General features: G+C 38.5%; 1 protein-coding gene across 1 annotated transcript; it reads left to right on the top strand.

Annotated features, from left to right (window-relative positions):
• Positions 1-359: 359 nt before the first annotated feature.
• Positions 360-23133, top strand: LOC104100965 (cytochrome P450 724B1-like). The gene is made up of 11 exons (XM_009608345.4): positions 360-527; positions 17519-17633; positions 19092-19272; positions 19824-20148; positions 20275-20427; positions 20877-21128; positions 21366-21452; positions 21565-21643; positions 21835-21941; positions 22009-22127; positions 22840-23133. The coding sequence occupies exons 1-11, from the start codon at positions 360-362 to the stop codon at positions 22937-22939; spliced, it is 1686 nt and encodes a 561-aa protein (XP_009606640.3). The 3' UTR covers positions 22940-23133.
• Positions 23134-24298: the final 1165 nt, after the last annotated feature.

The raw sequence follows: 24298 nt of genomic DNA, 5'->3' as shown, positions 1-24298 counted from the left end.
ACCAATGGGGTTGATTTTGCTAGATTTCAGATAACGGGTTCCGCCAGCAGGTGGTGGAGGGATTATACATTGACTAGACCAGTGGATTGCCTGCACTTACCTGGGAGCAGTTCTCTCAGCTATTTCTGGAGAAGTTCCTTCCTATCACACTGAGAGAGGATTACAGCAAGTAATTTGAGCGTCTACATCAGGGCAGTATAACTGTTACTCAGTATGAGTCCCGTTTTGTAGATTTGGCTCTTCATGCTCTCCTTTTACTACCTAGTGAGGGAGAGAGAGTGAGGGGGTTTATTGAGGGACTCACTCACCCTATTAGACTTCAGATGGCCAAGGAGACCGGAAGTAAGATTTCTTTTCCGATGGCTGCTAATGTCGCGAAGAGGATCGAGATGGTTCTTGCACAGGAGAGAGGGCAGAGGTCTGCTAAGAGGCCTCGTCGGTTTGGTGGTTTCAGTGGTGCCTCGTCTAGAGGCAGGGGTAATTTTGGTAGGGATCATCCTCCCAGACCATTTCATTTAGCACTTCATGTATCTCCCGGTGCTTCAGGGAGTCACGGTTCTATTATGACTTACTATAGGCAGCCAACATTTAGTGCACATTCAGCTCCTATCAGTGCACTACCACTCCAGAGTTACTACAATGGTTATTCGGCCCATTCGGGTCAGCTTCAACTTCAGCAGCCATGGTATCAGGATGGGTGTTATGAGTGTGGGAACATTGGTCACATCAGGAAGTATTGCCCTAGGTTGGAGAGTAACAGATCTCGGCAGAATTCTCGTGCCATCATACCGGCACTGGTTGCTTCACCGCCTGGACAGCCAGCTAGAGGTAGGGGTCAGGTAGCTAGAGGTGGAGTTTAGGCCATTAGAGTTGGAGGTCAAGCCATTAGAGGTGGAGGTCAGACCGTTAGAGGTGGAGGCCAGCCAGTTAGAGGCCAACCCAGAGACGCTGTTCAGAGTGGTAGGGCCCAGCCCCGATTTTATGCTTTTCCAGCTAGGCTTGAGGCCGAGTCATCCAATGCTGTGATCACATGTATTATTTCAGTTTGCCATAGATATGCTTCCGTTCTATTTGATCTAGGATCTACTTATTCCTATGTGTCCTCCTATTTTGCTTCATATTTAGTTGTGCCTTGTGATTCTCTGAGTGCTTCTGTGTGTGTATCTACACCGGTGGGATACTCTGTCATAGTAGATCATGTCTATCATTCGTGTGTGATTACTATTGGTAGTCTTGAGACTAGGGTGAATCTTCTACTTCTTGATATTGTAGATTTTGATGTCATCTTGGGTATGGATTGGTTGTCACCTTATCATGTTATATTTCATACCAAGACAGTGACCCAAGCCATGCCGGGGTTACCTCGGTTAGAGCGGAAAGGAACTCCTAGTCATTCTACCAGCAGGGTTATTTCTTATATAAAAGCTCGGCGTATGGTAGAGAAAGGGTGTCTAGCCTATTTGGCTTATATTCGCGATCCCAGTGCGGATGTTCCTTCTATGAATTCAGTACCAGTTGTTCGTGAATTTCCAAAAGTATTTCCTGCAGATTTGCTGGGGATGCCACCCGATAGAGATATTGACTTCTGTATTGATTTGGCTCCGGGCTCTCAGCCCATTTCTTTCCCACCATACCGTATGGCCCCGCCGGAGTTGAAAGAATTGAAGGAGCAGTTACAAAACTTGCTTGATCAGGGATTCATTAGACCGAGTGTCTCGCCCTGGGGTGCACCAACATTATTTGTAAAGAAGAAAGATGGTTCTATGCGGATGTGTATAGATTATCGGCAGTTGAATAAGGCCACTATCAAAAACAAATATCCGCTGCCAAGAATTGATGACGTATTTGATCAAGTTCAGGGTGCCAAGGTGTTATCAAAGATCGATTTGAGGTCTGGTTACCATTAGTTGAAGATTAGGGCATCTGATGTCCCTAAGACAGCTTTTCGGACTCGGTATGGGAATTACGAATTCTTAGTGATGTCATTTGGGTTGACAAATGCCCCAACAACATTTATGGATTTGATGAATCGAGTGTTCAAGCTTTATTTGGATTCTTTTGTGGTTGTATTCATTGATGATATCTTGATTTACTCCAGCAGTAGAGAGGAGCATAAGCAACATCTTCGGAGTGTGCTTCATACTTTGAAGAATAATCAGTTATATGCCAAATTTTCAAAATGTGAGTTTTGGTTAGACTCAGTTGCCTTTTGGGGGCATGTACTAGACCTACTTCAGTTACAGAGATCCGGAGTTTCCTGGGTTTAGCAGGTTATTATCGTCGGTTCGTGGAAGGGTTTTCATCTATAGCAAGCCCATTGACCAGACTGACCCAAAAAGGTGTCCCATTCAGATGGTTAGACGAGTGTGAGTTGAGTTTTCATAAGCTCAAGACTGCTTTGACTAGGACACCAGTGTTGGTATTACCCACAGGTTCAGGATCGTATATGGTATATTGTGACGCATCTCACATTGGGCTTGGTGAAGTATTAATGCAAGATGGTAAGGTGATTGCATATGCATCGCGGCAATTGAAAGTTCACGAGAAGAATTATCATGTTCATGACTTAGAATTGGCATCCATTGTTCATGCGCTGAAGATTTGGAGGCATTACCTCTACGGTGTCTCGTGTGAGGTATTTACTGATCATCGTAGCCTTCAGTATCTGTTCAAACAAAAAGATCTTAATTTGAGGCAGAGAAGATGGTTGGAGTTGTTGAAAGACTATGATATCACCATTTTGTATCACCCCGGAAAGGCCAATGTGGTGGCCGATGCTTTGAGTAGAAAGGCTGTGAGTATGGGCAGTCTTGCGTATATACTTGATTAAAATAAATATATTGGAGGATTGAAAATGAATATATTGTGGGATCAGGTTGCACGCCGCAACAGACTTATTTAAATGTCTATATATATACTTGACTAAAATAAATATATTGGAGGATTGAAAATGAATATATTGTGGGAGCAGTTTGCACACTGCAACGGAAATTGGTTGAAATAATAATTGGTTATGACTGCTGAATTGGCTTCAACTATTAAAATTGAGTTACTTGATTTATTTCTATTATTGTTGTTGTTACTAATATTGAGTACAAGTTAATGTAAGTGACCTGCCTTAGCCTCGTCACTACTTCGTCGAGGTTAAGCTCAGCACTTACCAGTACATGGGGTCAGTTGTACTGATACTACACTCTGCACTTCTTGTGCAGATTTCGGAGTTGGTCCTAACGGCGTACCATAGACTTGCTCGGATTTCAGCCACTAGAGGAGACTTGAGGTATAACTGCACGACGTCCGCAGTTCTGAAGACCCCATCTACTTTACTTTAGCTGTGTGTTTGTTTCCAGACAACTTTATTTTATTCAGACCTTTATTTGTATTATTATAGAAGCTCGTGCACTTGTGACACCAGTTTTGAGATGGTATTTAGACTCTGTTATCTTTATGGATTATTCACTATATTTCAGACTTTACTTCCGTATTTGTTTCTTTGTTATTAATAAATTTAAAAATTATTTTAAAATAGCTAGTATTATTCTAACGTTGGCTTGCGTAGCAAGTGAAATGTTAGACGCCATCACGGTCCGAAGGTGGAAATTTCGGGTCGTGACAATTTTTCACAATAATGAGCTCACGGCTCAATCACAATGTGTACAAAATCTCACAAAATATTCAGGAATGAATAACTCAGCAAAAATAATATTTCACAAATTTAACACCTTGCCTTAATATCAAATTTTTAAATGTAAAATACTTTATTTTAATAATATTTAAATAAAAAAATCCAACTTTCAAATAATGCACAGAACAAAAGAAACAGAGTTTCAACTAAACATGTAAAACACTTAGCAAGAACAGGTCAAGCAAATTTAAAATACGAAAATATATTAATGATGATGAATATAACAGAATAAAATAATTTAATTAATTTGCAATAGTGATCTAAACAATTTAAGGACATAATCTTTCACATTTAGCCCGTATACACACTCGTCACCTCGTGTACACGACTTTCAACACATCAAAATTTTCATGTCAATACCAATCCTAAAGAGGAGTTTTCCCCCACACAAGGTTAGACAAGCCACTTACCTCTACTTGTATAATTCTTTACTCTAGTATGCCTTTGCCTCGCGAATTAACCTCCGAAAGTCTCGTATCTAGTCATAATAATTTCGATTCAGTCAATAAAAATTATTGGAATTTAATTCCATATGAAAATACTAATTTTCCAACAAAAATCCAAATTTTAACTCAAAAATCGTCTGTGGGGCCCACGTCTCGGAACCCGACAAAAGTTACAATATATGAACGCCCATTCAACCACGAGTCTAACCATACCAAAATTACTAAATTTTGACATGAACTCGACCCTCAAATCTTCAATCTAAACTAAGAGGGTTTTCACAATTTTCCAACTCAAATCACCAATTAAATGTTAAAAACAACCATGGATACGGGTAATTTGACCAATATTGAGTTAAGAACACTTACCCCATTGTTTTCCTTGAAAATCTCCCGACAATCGTCTCTTCCCGAGCTCCAATTCGTCAAAAATGAAAAATGGGACGAAGTCCCATTTTCAGAACTTAAACTTTTTGTCCAGGCATTCCTTCTTCACGAACGCGACAGGCCCCTCACGTTCGCAAAGAACAAAATTGTGCTGCCCAAAATTACTCTTCACGAATGTGAAGGCAACCTCGCGAATGCGATGCCTTGCCAAACTTGGCCTTCGTGAATGTGATCTCTCCTTCACGAATGCGAAGCTTTAATGCCCATTACCCCAGCCTGGGCTCGCCCTTCTACGCGAACGCGAACGCCTTCACGTGCTCGCGATGAACACTATCATCACCCTTCAGGGACGTGGTCCCTTCCTCGCGAATGCGTCGCGCCTGCCCCAGTTCCCCTTCGCGAACGCGAAGAAGGAAACCAGAGCTAGACACTAGAAATTCTTAGTTGTTTTCCAAGTCCAAAATCGATCTGTTAACCTTCCGAAACTCACCCGAGTCCCCCGGGACCTCAACCAAATACTCCAACAAGTCCTAAAATATCATACGAACTTAAACAAAACCTCAAATCACATCAAACAATGCTAAAACCACGAATCATACCCCAATTCAAGCTTAATGAAACTTAAGAATTTCCAACTTCTACATTCGATGCCAAAACCTAACAAATCAAGTCCGATTGACCTCAAATTTTGCACACAAGTCATAAACGACATAACAGACCTATTCATATTCCAGAATAGGATTCCGACCGCGATATCAAAAGTCAACTCCCCGGTCAAACTTCCAAACTTAAACCTCTATTTTATCCATTTAGATCCTAATTTAACTATGGACTTCCAAATAAAATCTGGATACGCTCCTAAGTCCAAAATCACCATACGGAGCTATTGGAATCATCAAAATCTGTTGCGGGGTCGTTTACACATAAATTAATATCCAGTAAACCTTTTCAACTTGAGCTTTCAACCTTGAGACTAGTTGTCTCAATTCATTCCGAAATCTCTACGGACCCGAACTGACTACCCCGACAAGTCACATAACAGTTATAAAGTACATAATGAGAAATAAATAGGGAAATGGGGCTATAACTCTCAAAACGACCGACCAGGTCGTTACATCCTCCTCCTCTTAAACAAACATTCGTCCTCGAACGAGATTAGAATTATACCTGGAGTGGTGAAAAGATGAAGATAGCAGCTACGCATATCATGCTCAGTCTCCCAAGTTGCCTCCTCGACTGGATGACCCCTCCATTGTACATTTACTGAAGCAATGCTCTTCGATCTTAGATTTCTAACCTGTCTTTCCAAAATGGCCACTGGTTCCTCGACATAAGATAGATCCTTGTCCAACTGGACTGAGCTGAAGTCTAAAACATGAGACGTATCGCCGTGATACTTTCGGAGCATGGAAACATAGAACACTGGATGAACTACAGAGAGACTAGGCGGTAGTACAAGTCTGTAAGCTAGCTCTCCAACTCTCTCGAGAATCTTAAAAGGTCCGATATACCTCAGGCTCAACTTGCCCTTCTTTCCAAACCTCATAGCACCCTTCATAGGTGAAACCCGGAGCAAGACCTGCTCACCAACCATGAATGCAATATCACGAACCTCCCAATCTACATAACTCTTCTGTCTAGATTGGGCTGTACGGAGTCGATCCTGAATCAACTTAACATTTTCCAAAGCATCCTGAACCAGGTCTGTACCCAATAGTCTAGCCTCGCCCGGTTCGAACCAACCCACTGGAGACCGGCACCAGCTCCCATGTAAGGCCTCACACGGTTCTATCTGAATGCTCGACTGATAACCGTTGTTGTAAGCAAACTCCGCAAGTGGAAAGAAATGATCCCAAGCACCCCCAAAATCCATCACACACGTACGAAGCATATCCTCCAATATCTGAATAGTGCGCTCGGACTGTCCGTCCGTCTAAGGGTAAAATGTTGTACTCAACTCCACACGAGTACCCAACTCTCGCTGTACAGATCTCCAAAACCGTGATGTAAACTGCGTACCCCGGTCAGAGATGATAGATACTGGTACGCTATGAAACCTGACAGTCTCGTGAATATAGACCTGAGCCAGCTGCTCCGAAGAGTAAGTAGTAACCATAGGAATAAAATGAGCTGATTTGGTCAATCTATCCACAATCACCCAAACTGCATCGAACTTCCTCTAAGTCCGTGGGAGCCTAATAACTAATATAGTGATCCGCTCCCATTTCTATTCTAGAATCTCTAACTTCTGAAGCAATCCACCCGGTCATTGATGCTCATACTTCACATGCTGGCAATTTAGGTACCGAGCTATATATTCCACTATGTATTTCTTCATCCGCCTCCACCAATAGTGCTATCTCAAATCCTGATACATTTTTGCAGCATCCGGATGAATGGAGTACCGCGAACTGTGAGCCTCCTAGTTTGCCAAAACTCAGCTCGGCTCAAAAACATCCAATCTAACAAACTAGTTGGCTAAGGCCTGAATATCCAAGGCTAAAGGCCTCTCTGCTACCGGTAGATATGCTAAGCTGCCCAAACTCTCCGCCTTACGACTCAAGGCATCAACCACTACATTGGCCTTTCCGGGATGATAGAGAATGGTGACATCATAATCCTTAAGCAACTCCAACCACCCCCACTGCTGCAAATTAAGATCCTTCTGTTTAAACAAATATTGTAGACTCCGGTGATCAGTATAAACCTCACAATAGACACCGTACAAATAATCTGCCAAATCTTTAGGGCATGAACAATAACTGCTAACTCAAGGTCATGGACATGATAATTCTTCTCATGTACCTTTAACTATCTGGATGCATAGGCAATCACCCTACCGTCTTACATCAACACTGCGTCGAGACCAATACGCGATGCATCATAATACACAGTATAAAACCCTGAACCTGTAGGCAACACCAATACTAGGGACATAGTCAAAGTTGTCTTGAGCTTTTGAAAGCTCTCCTCACATTCTTCGGTCCACCTGAACGGAGCACCCTTCTAGGTCAATTTGGTCATAGGTGCAATAATAGAAGAGAAACCCTCTACAAATCGGTGATAATACCCTGCCAAACCACGGAAACTCCGGATCTCCATAGCTGAGGAGGTCTGGACCAACTCTGCACTACCTGAATCTTCTTCGGATCTACCTTGATCCCCTCACATGAAACTATATAACCCAAAAATCCCACTAACTCAAGCAAGAATTCATACTTTGAAAATTTTGCATATAACTTCTTTTCTCTCAAAGTCTGAAGCATAGTTCTCAGGTATTGTTCATGATGTTCCCCACTCCGGGAGTACACCAGAATGTTGTCAATAAACACAATGACGAATGAGTCAAGATATGGCTGAAATACATTATTTATCAAATGCATAAATGCTGCTGGGGCGTTGGTCAACACAAAATACATCACAAGGAACTCTTAATGACCATACCGAGTCTTGAAAGCGGTCATCGGGATATCTAGTTCCCGAATCTTTAACGGATGATAGCTTGAATGCAAGTGGATCTTAGAGAACACTCTGGCACCCCTGAAGCTAATCAAATAGGTCATCAATACATGGAAATGGATACCTGTTCTTCACTGTGACCTTGTTCAATTGGCGGTAATCAATGAACATCCGCATAAAACCATCCTTCTTCTTTACAAAAAAGACATGAGCACCCCAAGGCCATACATTGGGCCGAATGAAGCCCTTATCAAGCAACTCTTGTAACTGCTCTTTTAATTCCTTCAACTCTACTAGGGACATACGATATGGTGGAATAAAAATGGATTGGGTTCCCGGTAACAAATTAATGCCAAAGTCAATATCTTTGTCGGGTGGTATACCCAGAAGATCCCCTAGAAATATATCAGGAAAATCCCTTACTATAGGAATTGACTCCACGGTAGAAGTATCAACACTAATATCTCTCGCATATGCCAGATACGCATCACACCCCTTCTCAACCATTCATTGAGCCATAAGAAATGAAACAACCCTGCTAGGAACATAATCCAAGGTACCTCTCCACTCTAGCCATGGTAGACCTGGCATAGCCAATGTCACTGTCTTGGCGTGACAATCAAGGATAGCATGATAGGGCGACAACCAATTCATACCTAAAATAATATCGAAATCCACCATACTGAGAAATAATAAATTAACTCTGGTCTCAAAACCACTGATAACAATCAAACATGACTGATACACACAATCAACAATAATAGATTCACCCACGGGTGTAGATACATAAACAGAAGAACTCAAAGAATCATGGGGTACGCCCAAATACAGGGCAAAATAAGATAACACATAAGAATAAGTGGAGCCTGGATCAAATAAGACTGATGCATCTCTATGACAGACTGGAACAATACATGTGATAACAGAATCGGATGCAACGGCATCTGTCCTAGCAGGAAGGGCATAATATCTGGTTTGGCCTTCCTCTCTAGGGCGACCTCTACCAGTCTGACCTCCACTTGTAGCTGGTTATGCCGGTAGGGTGGCAACTAGTGCAGTAATCATGGCCTGAGAAGCCTGAGGGCCCTGTGGAATTGGTGGGGCCTGCAAAATCTGTGGAGGTGCACCCCTCCTAAGTCCGGGGTAGTCCCTCATGATATGATGAGTGTCACCACACTCAAAACAAGCCCTCGGAGGGCGTGGCTGCTGGGACTGGCTCGGGCCTGAATAGCTGGACTGGCCGCTGAAAACACCCCGTGCAAGAGGTACGCTAGACAATGGCGGTGTATAATAAGGAGCCTGAGGTCTGGGCATAGCCGGAGTACTGCTGGAAGCCGGAAGTGCTGAATAAATAGGATGACTTACATAGCCTCTACCATGACGGGCTACAGCTGGGGCACGAGAATTGTTATATGTGCCAGAATCTCGAGGTCTCTTATCTTTCCTCTCTTCTCTCTCCCAGATCCGCATACCCTCCAATCTCCTAGCAATTTACACCACATGTTGGTATGTGATGTCCATCTCCAACTCTTGGGCCATGCTGAATCTGATACTAGGGTGGAACCCCTCAATAAATTGACGAACCCGCTCTCGAACAGTAGCAACTAAGGCTGGTGCATGCCTATCCAAATCACTGAATCAGACTGCATACTCTGACAAGGTTATAAAACCCTGGCACAACTGCTCAAACTCCGCACGCCATGCATCTCTGAGACTCTGAGGAACGTACTCCCTCAAGAACATATCTGCAAACTGAGTCCAAGTGAGTGAAGTTGCCTCAGCCGGACTATCCAACTTGTATGCTCGCCACCACTGGTAGGCCGCTCCTCTAAGCTGGAATGCCATGAAAGAAACCCCACTAGAATCCACAATTCCCATAGTTCAGCGGATACAGTGACATTCCTCAAGAGAAAACCCTGAGAATCCTCTGAAACCAAACCACTGAAAGTGGGAGGGTGGCACTTCTTGTACCTCTCGAGCTTGAGTTTCTCCCCCTCCGAAACTGCTGCCCTAGCCTCAAGCTGAACTGGGACAACTGGCTGCACTGGTATAACCTCTGGGACATAGTCAACCTGGGCCCGTGGCTCTAGGGTATGGGCGGCGGGAGTCTATGCTCCTCCCCCGGCCTGAGATGTGGTAGGATCAAGTGGAATCAACCCTTCCTGAGCTAGAGTGCCAAACATGCTCAAAAACTGGGGAAGAGTCTCATGAAGTGGAAGGGTAGTAACAGCCATCTCAGGCGCCTGCTCTCCAACTGGAGCTACTGATGGCTCTGCTGCAGCAGCTCGTGCAGGTGATCTGGCTGCACCACGTGGTCTTCCTCGGCCTCTGGCTCAACCTATGCCCCGGCCCCGACCTCTTGCGGCTCCAACATGGGGCGTGGGTATCTGATCATCGGATCCAGTTGTGCGTGTCCTCACCATCTGTGAGAGAATAAAAAGACAAGAGTTTAGAATTTTGAAGTCAACAATGCGCACAATAAGGAATCAAAGATGTGAACATTTTCATAACAGTTCCATAGCCTCCCGAAGAAAAGTACAGACGTCTCTGTACCGATCCGCGAGACTCTACTAAACCTGTTTGTGACTCATAACACCTATGAACCTAGAGCTCTAATAATAATTTGTCCCGACCCCAATTTTCCTCCTTAAAATGTCGTGATAACACTTAGTCTCTAAGACTAGGTAAGCCTATCAATTATGCGAAATACAAAACTGACACTCAAATCTTAACATATAAAATAAATCAAACTGTGATTCAAATAGTTACAACACCCAAAATCCGGTAGAAATAAGTCACAAGCTTCAAAGAATTTATAATAAATGTTTTTATATATCAGAGTCTAAAGAGAATAAGGAAAATAACATAATAAGGATAGAAGGGGACTCCGAGGTCTGTGGACGCTGACAGATATACCTTGAAGTCTCCGCGTACGGCTAGTTCACTGATGCCTGGTCTGATAGAAAGGACCTAGATCTGTACAAAAAGATGTGCAGAATTATAGTATGAGTACACCACAGCGGTGCCCAGTAAGTGCCAAGCCTAACCTCGGTAGAGTAATGACGAGGTTAGGTCAGGCCCTACTGGAATAATAAAAGACAGGGAGAAAAGTTTAACAATATAATAATAATAATGACAATGGGGATGAATCAAGTAAGTAGTATGTCACAGTTTAACTACACAGAATAAGGGTAGATAACACCTCGCGGAAAGAAAACAGAAATTAACAACTTTAAGGAAAACACCAAAATAACTAAAGGCAATGCAACCATAAAGGAACATCAACACGGGTACTCCCGAGTTATCGCATTGTAGTCCCAAATCATAAATAAATTCATAATATCTCATTTTCTTATATCACCGCGGGAGCCTTCACATTTAATTTTTTAAAAAAAAATATTTTTTTCCGAAATAGCATCTCGCGTATTAGCCACTCTTATCACACCGCATGACTTCTAGTAGTTCCCCTACTAGCCATGCGTATTAAGCCACCCTTATCTCACCGCATGCGTTTCAACACCCAGACCTTATACCACCACATGCGTATCAATATCACAATTTGCACCTCAAGTGCCCAAATATTTTAACTTGCCAAAATAAATCAACAAAAATAATATTTTTCATAATAAGGAGCTCACGGCTCAATCACAATGTGTACAAAATCTCACAAAATATTCAGGAATGAATAACTCAGCAAAAATAATATTTTACAAATTTAACACCATGCCTTAATATCAAATTTTTAAATGTAAAATACTTTATTTTAATAATATTTAAATAAAGAAATCCAACTTTTAAATAATGCACAGAACAAAAGAAACAGAGTTTCAACTAAACATGTAAAACACTTAGCAAGAACAGGTCAAGCAAATTTAAAATACGAAAATATATTAATGATGATGAATATAACAGAATAAAATAATTTAATTAATTTGCAATAGTGATCTACACAATTTAAGGACATAATCTTCCATATTTAGCCCGTGTACACACTCGTCACCTCGTGTACACGACTTTCAACACATCAAAATTTTCATGTCAATACCAATCCTAAAGGGGAGTTTTCCCCTACACAAGGTTAGACAAGCCACTTACCTCTACTTGTATAATTCTTTACTCTAGTATGCCTTTGCCTCGCGAATTAACCTCCGAAAGTCTCGTATCTAGTCATAATAATTTCGATTCAGTCAATAAAAATTATTGGAATTTAATTTCATATGAAAATACAAATTTTCTAACAAAAATCCGAAATTTAACTCAAACATCGCCTGTGGGGCCGACGTCTCGGAACCCGACAAAAGTTACAAAATATGAATGCACGTTCAATCCCGAGTCCAACCATACCAAAATTATTAAATTTCGACATCAACTCGACCCTCAAATCTTCAATCTAAACTAAGAGGGTTTTCACATTTTTCCAACTCAAATCACCAATTAAATGTTAAAAACAACCATGGATACGGGTAATTTGACCAATATTGAGTTAGGAACACTTACCCCATTGTTTTCCTTGAAAATCTCCCGAAATTCGCCTCTTCCCGAGCTTCAATTCGTCAAAAATAGAAAATGGGACGAAGTCCCATTTTCAGAACTTAAACTTTCTATCCAGCCATTCCTTCTTCGCGAACGCGACAAGTCCCTCGCATTCGCGAAGCACAAAATTGTGCTGCCCAAAATTACTCTTCGCGAATGCGATGCCTTGCCAAACTTGGCCTTCGCGAACACGAAGTTTTAATGCCCATTACCCCAGCCTGGCCTTGCCCTTCTACGCGAACGCGAACGCCTTCCTGCGTTTGCGATGAACACTTCCATCACCCTTCGCAAATGCGGTCCCTTCATCGCGAACGCGAAGAACAAATTCTCGCCTGCCCCAGTTCCCCTTCGCGAATGCGAGACCTCTCTCGCGAACGCGAAGAAGGAAACCAGAGCTGGACACCAGAAATTCTTCAGGTGTTTTCCAAGTCCAAAATCAATCTGTTAACCTTCCAAAACTCACCCGAGTCCCCCGGGACCTCAACCAAATACTCCAACAAGTCCTAAAACATCATATGAACTTAGTCGAAACCTCAAATCACATCAAAAAAATGCTAAAACCATGAATCATACCCCAATTCAAGCTTAATGAAACTAAATAATTCCCAACTTCTACATTCGATGCTGAAACCTATCAAATCAAGTCCGATTAACCTCAAATTTTGCACACAAATCATGAACGACATAATGGACCTATTCAAATTTCCAGAATCGGATTCCAACCCCGATATCAAAAGTCAACTCCCCGATCAAACTTCCAAACTTAAACCTCTATTTTAGCCAGTTAAAGCCTAATTTAACTACGAACTTCCAAATAAAATTTCATACACGTTCCTAAGTCCAAAATAACCATACGAAGCTATTGGAATCATCAAAACTCTATTCCGGGGTCGTTTACATATAAATCAATATCTAGTCAACCTTTTCAACTTGAGCTTTTAACCTTGAAACTAAGTGTCTCAATTCATTCCGAAATTTCTCCGGACCCTAACCGACTACTCCGGCAAGTCACATAACAGCTATAAAGTACAGAATGAGTAGTAAATGGGAAAATGGAGCTACAACTCTCAAAACGACCGGTCGGATCGTTACAAACAAGTACGTGTCGCAATGATCTTTATGCCACAAAAATAATATTTATATCCTTTGTTATGCTACCTCTTTAGGAGGTGAGATGTGATATTTCTTCATTCACTTCAGGGAATGAAAATATTCTTCAAAAATAACTTTGAATAGCGCATTATTTTGTTTAAGCACAAAAAGACATCGCTTCATAATATTTTCCTGCTTCAGGAAACAAATTTCAATTGTTTACTACTTCAGGGGCAAATTTGAAATACAAATTATTGAGTACATATTCTCTCAATCGTATTACCTCTTCTGGAGGTGAGTTGTGATATCTTTACAACTAAGAGCGCGTTTATATTTACAAGCTTTATTAATATTGCCACATTCACTTCACGGAATATATTAATATTTATCAAAAATTCTCAGCCTTCGGGGAATAAAATATAATTATCTGAACGTGCATTAACCACGTCACATTATGATACTTCGAACCTCTTTTTAAGATATTTTCTACTTCGGGAGCAAATCGAGACATGCATGTAATATGGAGAATTTCTCTAACTTATCTTAAATTATAACCATAACAATCCTAAATTATCACTTCTCGGAGTCATAAGCATATACCACTTGTCACGACCCAAAATTTACTAAAGGTCGTGATGGCGTCTAACACCACTGTCAGGCAAGCCAATGGTGATTGCTTAATTACTCATTTTAGTATTTTGAAATCATAATTTTCATTAATTAACTAGTATGAAATAGAATTTACAGGGTAAATGATAATATTTACACGAACTACAATAATGAACAACCTGTAGAAACCCCCAAAATCTGGTGTCACAAGTGCATGCATGAGCATCAACTAGGAAATATAATAAAATGCAACATCTGTCTAGAATACAAATTAGACAGGAGAATATAAATAACTTTGATGGAGACTCTCCAAACTGCGGATCGTAACATGGAATGCAACTCACGGTAAAGACTCTGCAATAGCCGTGCCTTTGCACCCAAAAGACCACCAGACATATATGTACCTGCACAATAAGTGCAGCAAGTATAGCATGAGTACGTAAATCAACGAGTACCCAGTAAGTATCTAGCCTAACCCTATAGAAGTAGTGACGAGGGATCGACATCGACATTTACTAGTGGTCCAATAACTAATAAGACAGATATAATAGAAGTAAACATATGTGAGTGAAAGTAAATAAACAAAATAACAAATATAAATACGTGGTAAAATTCTCCTCTCAGCAATAAATCAAGCTCTCAGCTAGTAGTTACCTCCTCAATCATTATATATAATGGACCTCACCAGATAGGTCGTCACAGTTCAAATCAGAAAACTCACAGATATACTGGCTTCTTGTAAATAATTACGCACGATTTCATCATAATATGTGCACTGTCGAGGGTCGAACGACACGAACCATAAATATATCTATTTTATTGCCGAGGCGAACGGCCCGTTCCCATGAGAATGTAATACATAATCCTGCCGAGGCAAACAACCCGATCTTATCTTAATGTGCGCACTGCTGAGGGTCAAACGATACGAACCATAGATGTATCTATTATACTGCCGAGGCGAATGGCCCGATCCCATTATAATAAGAAGATTTAACGGGTCCTTTACCCCACTCACGAATAGACGTGTGAGTTATATATTTTTAAGGAAAACCTTTCGATGAAAACGCATAACACGAGAGAAATTAGTAAGAGGAGTACAGTTATTCCGCGGCTAATCATGAAGCCCGTCGAATCTCTATAATAGCAAGTCTATCACTGTACACAAGTCTAGTCTCAAGTTGTAACGTAAAATAAAGGAATTTAATAGGCAAGAGACAACTCAAATAGAACAGTTATAGAATGACGGGAACCTAAGTCTACCCGGACATAACATGAATCTAGCTAAGTACAGACTCTCGTCACCTCGTGCGTATGTATTCCCCACAACAAATAGCACATATCAAATACATCACCTAGGGGTAGTTTCCCTCTCACAGAGTTAGACTGGAGACTTACCTCGCTCCAAAGTTCCATAACTGGCTCCAACGCCACTCAAACACCTTAAACCGATGCCTGTCTCTCCAAAACCAGTCAAACAATTGTGCAAATCTATAAATATATACTCAATTACCCATAATTAATCAATTTATAACAATTTCCAACTCCGCTCGAAAAGTCAAAAAAGTCAACCTTTGGGCCCACATGCCCGGTTCCAAAAAATTTCGAAGATGATCATTACCGATAATATTACAAACTCAAATATATAATTTATTCCTAATTTCATGTCCAATTTCGCGGTCAAAATTCAAAAATATCAATTTCTAGGTTTTTCTTCAAAATCTCAAAATGTTCACTAATTTTCATGTTTAAATCCACATACAAATCATGTATTTATCTCACAATATGTAGAAATTACTTACCTTGACATAGATGATGAAAACCTCTACTTGAAGCTCTCCAACAATCGTCTAAACTAAGAGAGAATGAAAGAAAATAGGTCGAATCCCGTATAAAACCAAGTCTTCCCGGCGCTGCCTCGCATCTGCGGTCCCCTGGTCGCTTCTCCGGCTTCAATCTCGCACCTGTGAGAACCCCGGACATGTCACCTCTCGCTTCTGTGATGCTTCATCCGCAGGTGCGATTCCGCTTTTGTGGAAACTCGACCGCATCTACGGTCCCAGCCTTCCCTAGAAAAATTTACTTCTGCGCTCCAGTGGTTGTATCTGCGATCACATAGGTGTAGGAACTTCTTCGCACCTGCGACCTCTGCCCAGTACACTCCCAGTAGCTTCTGCGGCTCACTGCCTCGCTTCTTCATGGTCGCTTCTGCGATGAAGCTTCCGCATAAGTGGTTGCACTAGCAACCAGAATTCTCAAGCTTTGTTTTTCCTTAAGTCCAAAATCCGATCCATTAACCATCCGGAATCCACCCGAGCCCCCCTGAACCTTGACCAAATATACCAACGCATCCTAAAACACATTACGAACTTAGTCGAGGCCTCAAATCACGCCAAACAACATCGAAACTATAAATCGACAATCGAAATTCTTGTTTAAACTTTCAAACTTTTAAATTTCAACGAACGCGTCCGAACCATAAAAAATATTCCGAAATAATCCCAAACTTTGCGTACAAGTCATGAATCACAATACGAACCCATTCCAAGGCTCGGAATCCCTAACATACATCGATAACACTAAAGCCTACTTCAAACCAAACTTAGAAAATTCTTAAACCTTCAAAATGCCAACCTTTCATAATAAACATCGAAATGCTCTCGGGTGATCCGATACTCAATCCGAATATACGCCCAAGTCTGAAATCATCATACGAACCTTTTGGAACCTTCAAATCCCGATTCTGAGGTCGTTTACTCAAAAGTCAAACCTTAGTCAATTCTTCCAACTTAAAAATTCTAAAATTAGAATTTTCTTTCCAAGTCAACTTTGAACTTTATTCAATTCCGACTACACTACAAGTCATAAAACATAAAGTGAAGTTACTCAAGGTCTCAAACCGCAGAACGACGCGCTAGAGCTCAAAACGAAATGTATCGTTCACAAAGACGAAGTGATATGGTAAAACCTTTAAGCCAAGCATATAATCATTTTCATGCTTACTTTGCTAATATGGAAATGAAATAGTGACGCCAAAGAAATATCAATCGTTCAACCCACTGTATAAAGGGTAGAAATCCATAAATACAATAATTTGGTCTTACTTACGGTGAAAATCGGTGCCTTTGGACGAGGATAACTATAGCAATATATCTTTCAAAGTACGTGCTCAAATAGAGTCTCGTGCTGATAACATGTTATAAAATAAAAATAATAAAGTAAATAAACTGAAAACAAATATAGAGGGAGATTGATATTTTTATTCAACTTCAAATTGATGTACATAATGAACTAAAATTTTCTCTATTTATAGAAGAAAGGAAGCAGTTGTGAGGCTTTTCAGGAAGTAGCTGCGAGGCTTTTCAGGAAACAGCTGCAAGACTTTTCAGGAAGCAACTGCGAGGCTTTTCTTGAGCTGCTTGTAAGCTGTCTGTATGAGCTGCTTGCAACTTGCCTGTTTTTATAAGAAGCTGGTGCAAGTCATTTCATTGAATTGCTTGCAATTTGCGTGCATCAGCTGCTTGTAGATAAACTTTAATGGAGTACTAAATGGATAATCTTTTTCAGACGGAAAGATAAATGAAGTAATAAATCGACATCCACAATAATATTTTTATAACACACTACAATTTTTTTGTATATAATCTGTTTATTTCATTCTTTAAATGGACGGAAAAAATTAAATCTGGTATGCGTGCACGGTGCATTAACCATTTTTCATTTTATTAAAAAGTGGCAAAAGCTGACCATTTTTTCCGTTTACACTTAAATCAAAGAATTAAAAAGGACTATAGACGAAGAATAAATCATGGAATACAGCACTGCCTAGACTTTTCTTTATACTTGAATTTTCCTTGTGTGAACTAAAAAAGTTTTCCAACATGAAATGATGAAAATGTACGAAGGAAAATACCTTAGAAAAGTAGAAACTAGCTAATAGAAAAATCTCGGTTTCCTTTTAAAATTTATATGACCATGCCTGATTCATTCGCATCAATTAGTCAGACTTTAGCTTGCTCATCATATCCTCCTAATTTATTTGTGGAAATTAAGGGCCTGTTTGGTCATAAAAAAGTTTCCTTTTTTCGATTTTTTTTTTCACTTTTCTTCGGAATCAATGTTTGGCCATGAAAATTTCAAATTTCACTTGAAGTTGAATTTCAGAATTTTTTGAAATTTGAAAAACTACAGAAAAACTGTTTTTCAAAATTTTCATCCAAAGCACTCACAAAAATTCAAAACAGCTCCAAATTGTATTTATGTCCAAACATAACTCTACTTTTAAAATACCATTTTCAATTTGAAAAACAAAATCACTTTTTTCCGAAATTCCACTATTCTTATATCCAAACGCCCACTAATTAAATCTCCTAATGATACTATATTTTAACTAGTCATGCTATTTAATTTAAATAAATTATTTCGAATTCAACTAAATTTCGGCGTCACTTATTGTCTTACTTCGTAATGCGTACGAGAAATAAATATATTTTTTTTTTTAAAAAGCCTTTTTACACGTGAATTATGAGTAGGAAGTTATTAGCATAAATGAACCTCGAATATCTTCCATAGCTAAAAATAAAGGGAAATTGCTAAATCTTAGTTTTCCGGGGAGATTTTGTGAATTACTAAGAAAAGAACAATTAAAATTGTAAAAGGTAAGTCATTTAATATTATGTGAATAAATTTATTATATATTGGCAAATAATCATTAAATCTCTCATTCAGATTTGGTTTATCTAGATAGAAATATGGGAAGACATGGGCTCTATATATATAGTAGTAAATGATACACCACCATACTGTAAACTAATTAAATTGTTACTACTAAAATTATTCTTGGCTAATATATATCATGATTGTGCTTCTTCCCATGATGATATTAGCTTTCTTATTTGGCACTGTAATTTTTGTCTTAATCTTTCACCAATTCTTCTTTGTTAAACATGAGCCTAAGGGCTTACCTAGTGGGAGCATGGGCTTACCCTTTGTTGGAGAAACATTTGGCTTCTTTACTCCTCATAAATCATTCTCCATTGGCAACTTCTTGCAAGAACATCGCTCTAGGTACTTCATATCTATTTTTAGGCAAAATTTTATGCTTTCTCTTTATGCTGTTAACTATGGTCAAATGTGGCAAATGAGTTTGTTGAATCAAACTCAAGACATATCAAAACAAGTCTAATCAATATACGGTAATGATCATCCAACTCGTTCGAAATGTGTTTTTGATCAAGATAGATTAAATAACGGGATCGTAACCAAACAAACCCGTCTAATATGACACAACCTCTTCTTTTTCCCTTTTTTTCTTTTTTTCTTTTGCTTTTTGAAAAAGAATGTGAAAGCTATTGTATTTTCCTTATATATTAGCTTAATTTCTTCAAAAAATTGCATAATCGTCAAACTCCAAATATAATTTTGTATGTTTGGATTTGGGTTGTATTTTGACCCAATAATTTGTGAGTCATTTTGGGCTCAACCAGATCAAGTCTAAAAACCATCCAATCTGTTAAAACTTGAACGGGTTGAGCGAGTTACTAAAAATAATAAATTAATTTTATAGCCTCTAACAGTGCTCAAGATAATTTTTTATTTTATTTTTTGGCTTATTTCAGATATGGAAAAGTATTCAAATCCTATCTTTTCGGCTCTCCAACCATAGTTTCATGTGATTTAGAGTTCAGCATATTTGTCCTTCAAAATGAAGGCAAGCTGTTCCAAAGCAGCTACCCTAAATCAGTTAGAGATATTCTTGGAAAACACTCTTTGATGCTTGTCACTGGTGATCTTCACAAAAAATTCCGAAGCATTGAAGTTGGCCTCATCAATAAATTCAAGTGCAAACCCGATTTTCTCGCTTGTGTTGATAAGTTATGTAGCTCGTTAATGGAGTCGTGGAGAGGAAATCAATTGGTTCTCTTCTCAAAAGAAGCTAAACAGGTTCGGGAAGAAAATAATATCATACTAATTACTACGTACCTTTGGTCAATATTATCCGATATTAATTTACTTGTTATTTTTCGATAACGATAAATATTTTTGAACAAATTCAGTTTGTATTTGCAGTTTAGCTTTAATTTGATGTTGATGAATGTACTGGACATGGAACCTGGAGAGCCACTAGCTTTGCAATTATTAGAAGATTTCTTGACTTTCATGAAAGGATTTGTGTCCATTCCAATAAACCTTCCTTGGACATCCTATGCCAAGGCTCTTAAGGTGCTCTTACAATATTTTATGTTTGGTGTGTTTGATATGACATAAAATACTATTTATCTTTCAAAAAATAAGTTATTTTCTTGTGTTTGAAAAAAAAAAAAGATTTTACCAAAAGGGAAAAAATGACTTTCCTCACTTTTGGGCGAAAGTGATTTTCCTTCACAATTATTTCAATCCTTAACTTTATATCTCTGTTTTAACTAACAATTAGACATTGTTATCAATTTTTAGTACTCAAATTTTTTAATCAAAAAATGCTATCAAGCTTGCTAATATTATTATTAATCTTTAAAAATTATTTTTCACTCTCCAACAAATAAACACCAGAAAGTTATTTCAAAAAATTTTGAAAAATAACTTCTGTTTTACCAAACGCTCCGGATTCAACTACAGCATCTTCTAGTGAGTACATTAGTGCCTTTAATGATTGATTCGTTCTCTTCGCGCAGGCTCGTACGAGGATCTCGTCCACCTTGAAGCAAGTACTGAAAGATAGAAAAAAGAGAAAAGATTTGGGGATTAATGGGATAGCCAAAGAAGACGTTTTTAATGAGAATTTATTGAAAGGATACTTAAGTGATGCGGAGAAAGTAAGCATTTTGCAAGACCTTCTGTTGGCTGGTTATGAAACAACCTCAGGACTTCTGTCCCTACTCGTCTATTTTCTTGCCCAATCACCACAAGCTCTCCAGTACATGAAGGTATAAGAAAGCAAATATATCAACTCATTTTAACTTGATCTTCAATTACTGGGCGGCCCAATAAAATTGGTGGCCTAACGTCAACATGTAACGGGAGGCCCTATTCGAATTAATACTCCCCCATTTCAGTGTGAACTTATTTTCATCCTTTTTAGTCCGTTTAAAATAACAAGACCCCTTTATAATTTTTAAGACAATTTAATTACCAATACTAACACATATGCATCATATGATCAGGATGAACATCGAGCATTGAGGAGAAAGAAAAAGGAAGGGGAACCCCTAAACTGGGAAGATTATAAGCAAATGAAATTCACCAGTATGGTAAATATTCCTGAATCTAGTCTTTCAAGTAAAACTGACCAATCTAGCTGGGATTTGATTTTGTAAATATTTTTTACATCATGAATGCACTTAAAATCTTATTATAATTCAGGTCATTAATGAGACTCTACGTTGTGGCAACTTGGTGAAGTTTGTGCACAGGAAAGCTGTCAAGAATGTAGAATTCAAAGGTTTGTTAACCAATATTCATATAAGATTTTTTATTGCTTCCAACCCTGGTTTACTACTTTAATTTAAGCCATTCGCATTATTCATATATACATATAATCATTTCGAAAATCTGAATATATCAACTAGAAGAAATACAAGATTTATGTCATATAAATGTTCAACTTCTTTTATCAATGTAATGGAAGTGCAGAATATTATATACCAGCCGGATGGAAAGTCCTTCCTATCTTGTCTGTTGTACATCTTGATCCGTCCCTGCATCAAAATCCATCAGAATTCAACCCTTGGAGATGGATCGTAAGTATTTCTTTTTTCTTTCCAAGTAACACTTTTCTATAAACAATAGATTAAAATCCATTTCCAGGATCCAACAACAAGCAAGAAGGTGATTCCATTCGGAGGTGGATTACGGCTATGTCCAGGGTGGGAACTCGCTAAATTGGAAGCAGCTTTATTCCTACACCATCTTGTTATCAATTACAGGTATTATAACCAGAGATGGCAAAATAACTCAATTTGTTCAAATTTCGCTTAGGTTAAAAAGAAAGTTGAGTCGAATAAATTAAATAACATGTCATAATCAACCTGTCCAGAATAAGTACTTATAACGCTACATCCTCTCTTTTTTGTGTTGCATTTTGAATAAATAATGTGGAACTTAATGTTTCTTGAATTATTAGTTTAAGCTTTTTCTAAATTTACGTAGTTCCCCATCTGTAGATTTGATTTTGTATGTTTGGGTCTGGTTTGCATATTGGCCCGTCTGGTGGCACTATTTTGACTTGTTTAGACAAATATTTTGATAGCTCATTCGAGTTTGATCTGTTAGATCAAGTCGGTAAAGGGTTTACAACTCAATCGATTGAACTTGAACGAATTATTAAAAATGGATTAACTTTGCCGCCTCTGCTAATAGTACTTTAGTATTTCTCTAAGTAGTAGTCCAGCGACCTTATTCACTATCTTCAGCTTTAGTATATGTTTGCAAATGCACGTGTGTTCGTGTGAAAAGTTAAATAGAATACATGCCCATATGTGCACATATTTATTATACAATATAAACACATAGAATAATATATACTATATATATATATACATACACACAGTTGAGTCATAATGCTAATTTAAATTTTGGTATGTTCTTAATTAAGTTCTAATCCTATTTTATCTAATAAAATATTCATCAACTGTGTAGGTGGACAGCGAAAGAAGATGATCATCCAATGTTGTATCCATATTTGGAATTCCCGAAAGAATTACTAATGACTTTGGAAGCAGAAACAAACAAATTTTGAGGATATTATTTCTTTAAGGTGAAGGACGACAGGACAAAGTGATAGAATAAGATTAATAGAAGTAATTGTTTGACAAATTTTAAATAACAAAAATATGCTGCAGATTTACCAAGGTTGAGCTTATGGCAATTACTTTTACGACTATGTAAAATTCTCCTTCTACATATACTTTTTCATCGTCGTTTTGGTAGACATTTCATTTACGATCAAAATAAATATTATTCGTCAATTGTCAGTGGTTAAGTGGTAACCTTTGGGTCCCAAAGCCCAAATGCACGTGCAGCATGCCACTTCAATGACAACAAAAATTGTCCCTCGTCATCATTTTCTGCACCCAACTCCACTTTAATAGGAGTACTCAACATTCACCTTTAACACTAAAAAATGAAAAAAAGAATCACATGTAATAACAACAACAGAAAATAACTATCTATCCATAGAACGATATAGTTAAATTTGTTATTTTGTACTGATTTGATCCAAAAATAATAAAAAAATAAGATTAAAAATGAGATTTAGTAATTGAAACTGAAGAAAATGACAAGCCTAACTTCGAACGCAATGTCTCTAAGAACAAAAGTGAAAACAATTATAAAGAACAAGTAAGGTTGTTTAATTGAGAGCAAAAGTAACATACAACATATGTTTGCAAAGAATTTTGTCCCTTACCATGGCTCTTGGGCCTATTATTTATAACTTTATCTAGGGAAGAAAGATCCTAGGATCAAGCTGTTCTTAAATGGTAATAAAAATGTCATTGATGAATATGTAACGGCAAATCATGAATGAAAATATTCTCTGTAACGGTCACTCATTTAATGTTAGAGAACATTCTCTCATTAAATACTATTCGATGGCAAGTACTTGATCTGCTCTCTCTAACTACGCTCCCTTCGGAATTTACCTGATGTCGTTTGTAATTGTTATATCCTATACTAGTTATTTGACTTACCTTTTGCCTATCTTTGATTCTACATGTCACACTACCATTTATCCATTTATTATAATCCAATTTCCCCATACAAGAACAACGTCTATTAAAAATGTTTCAGTTCAAGAAGATTGGTGGATTGTGAAAGAGTTTGAGCATTCAATTTGAAAATTTTTAAGGGCAAAGAATGGAATAGTCCAATAGATCGTTATAAATTACTTCGAAAATTATTGTACAACTGATGAGGAACAAATGCAACGTGGACAAGTTGGAAGAATATTAACTAAATATTTTTCATCTTTAATAACTATGCCTACAATTAGGGGCAAACAGGTGGATCGGGTCGGATATAAGCGAGTCAAAGACGGATAATTTAAAAAACGGAAAAATTAGCCGACCCGAACCATATTTAATACGGATAAAAAACG

The sequence above is a fragment of the Nicotiana tomentosiformis genome, chromosome 2, assembly GCF_000390325.3.
Source record: "Nicotiana tomentosiformis chromosome 2, ASM39032v3, whole genome shotgun sequence".
Lineage (NCBI taxonomy): Eukaryota > Viridiplantae > Streptophyta > Magnoliopsida > Solanales > Solanaceae > Nicotiana > Nicotiana tomentosiformis.
Note: the sequence above shows the minus strand (reverse complement) of the source record. Positions and strands in the feature narration are given on the sequence as shown.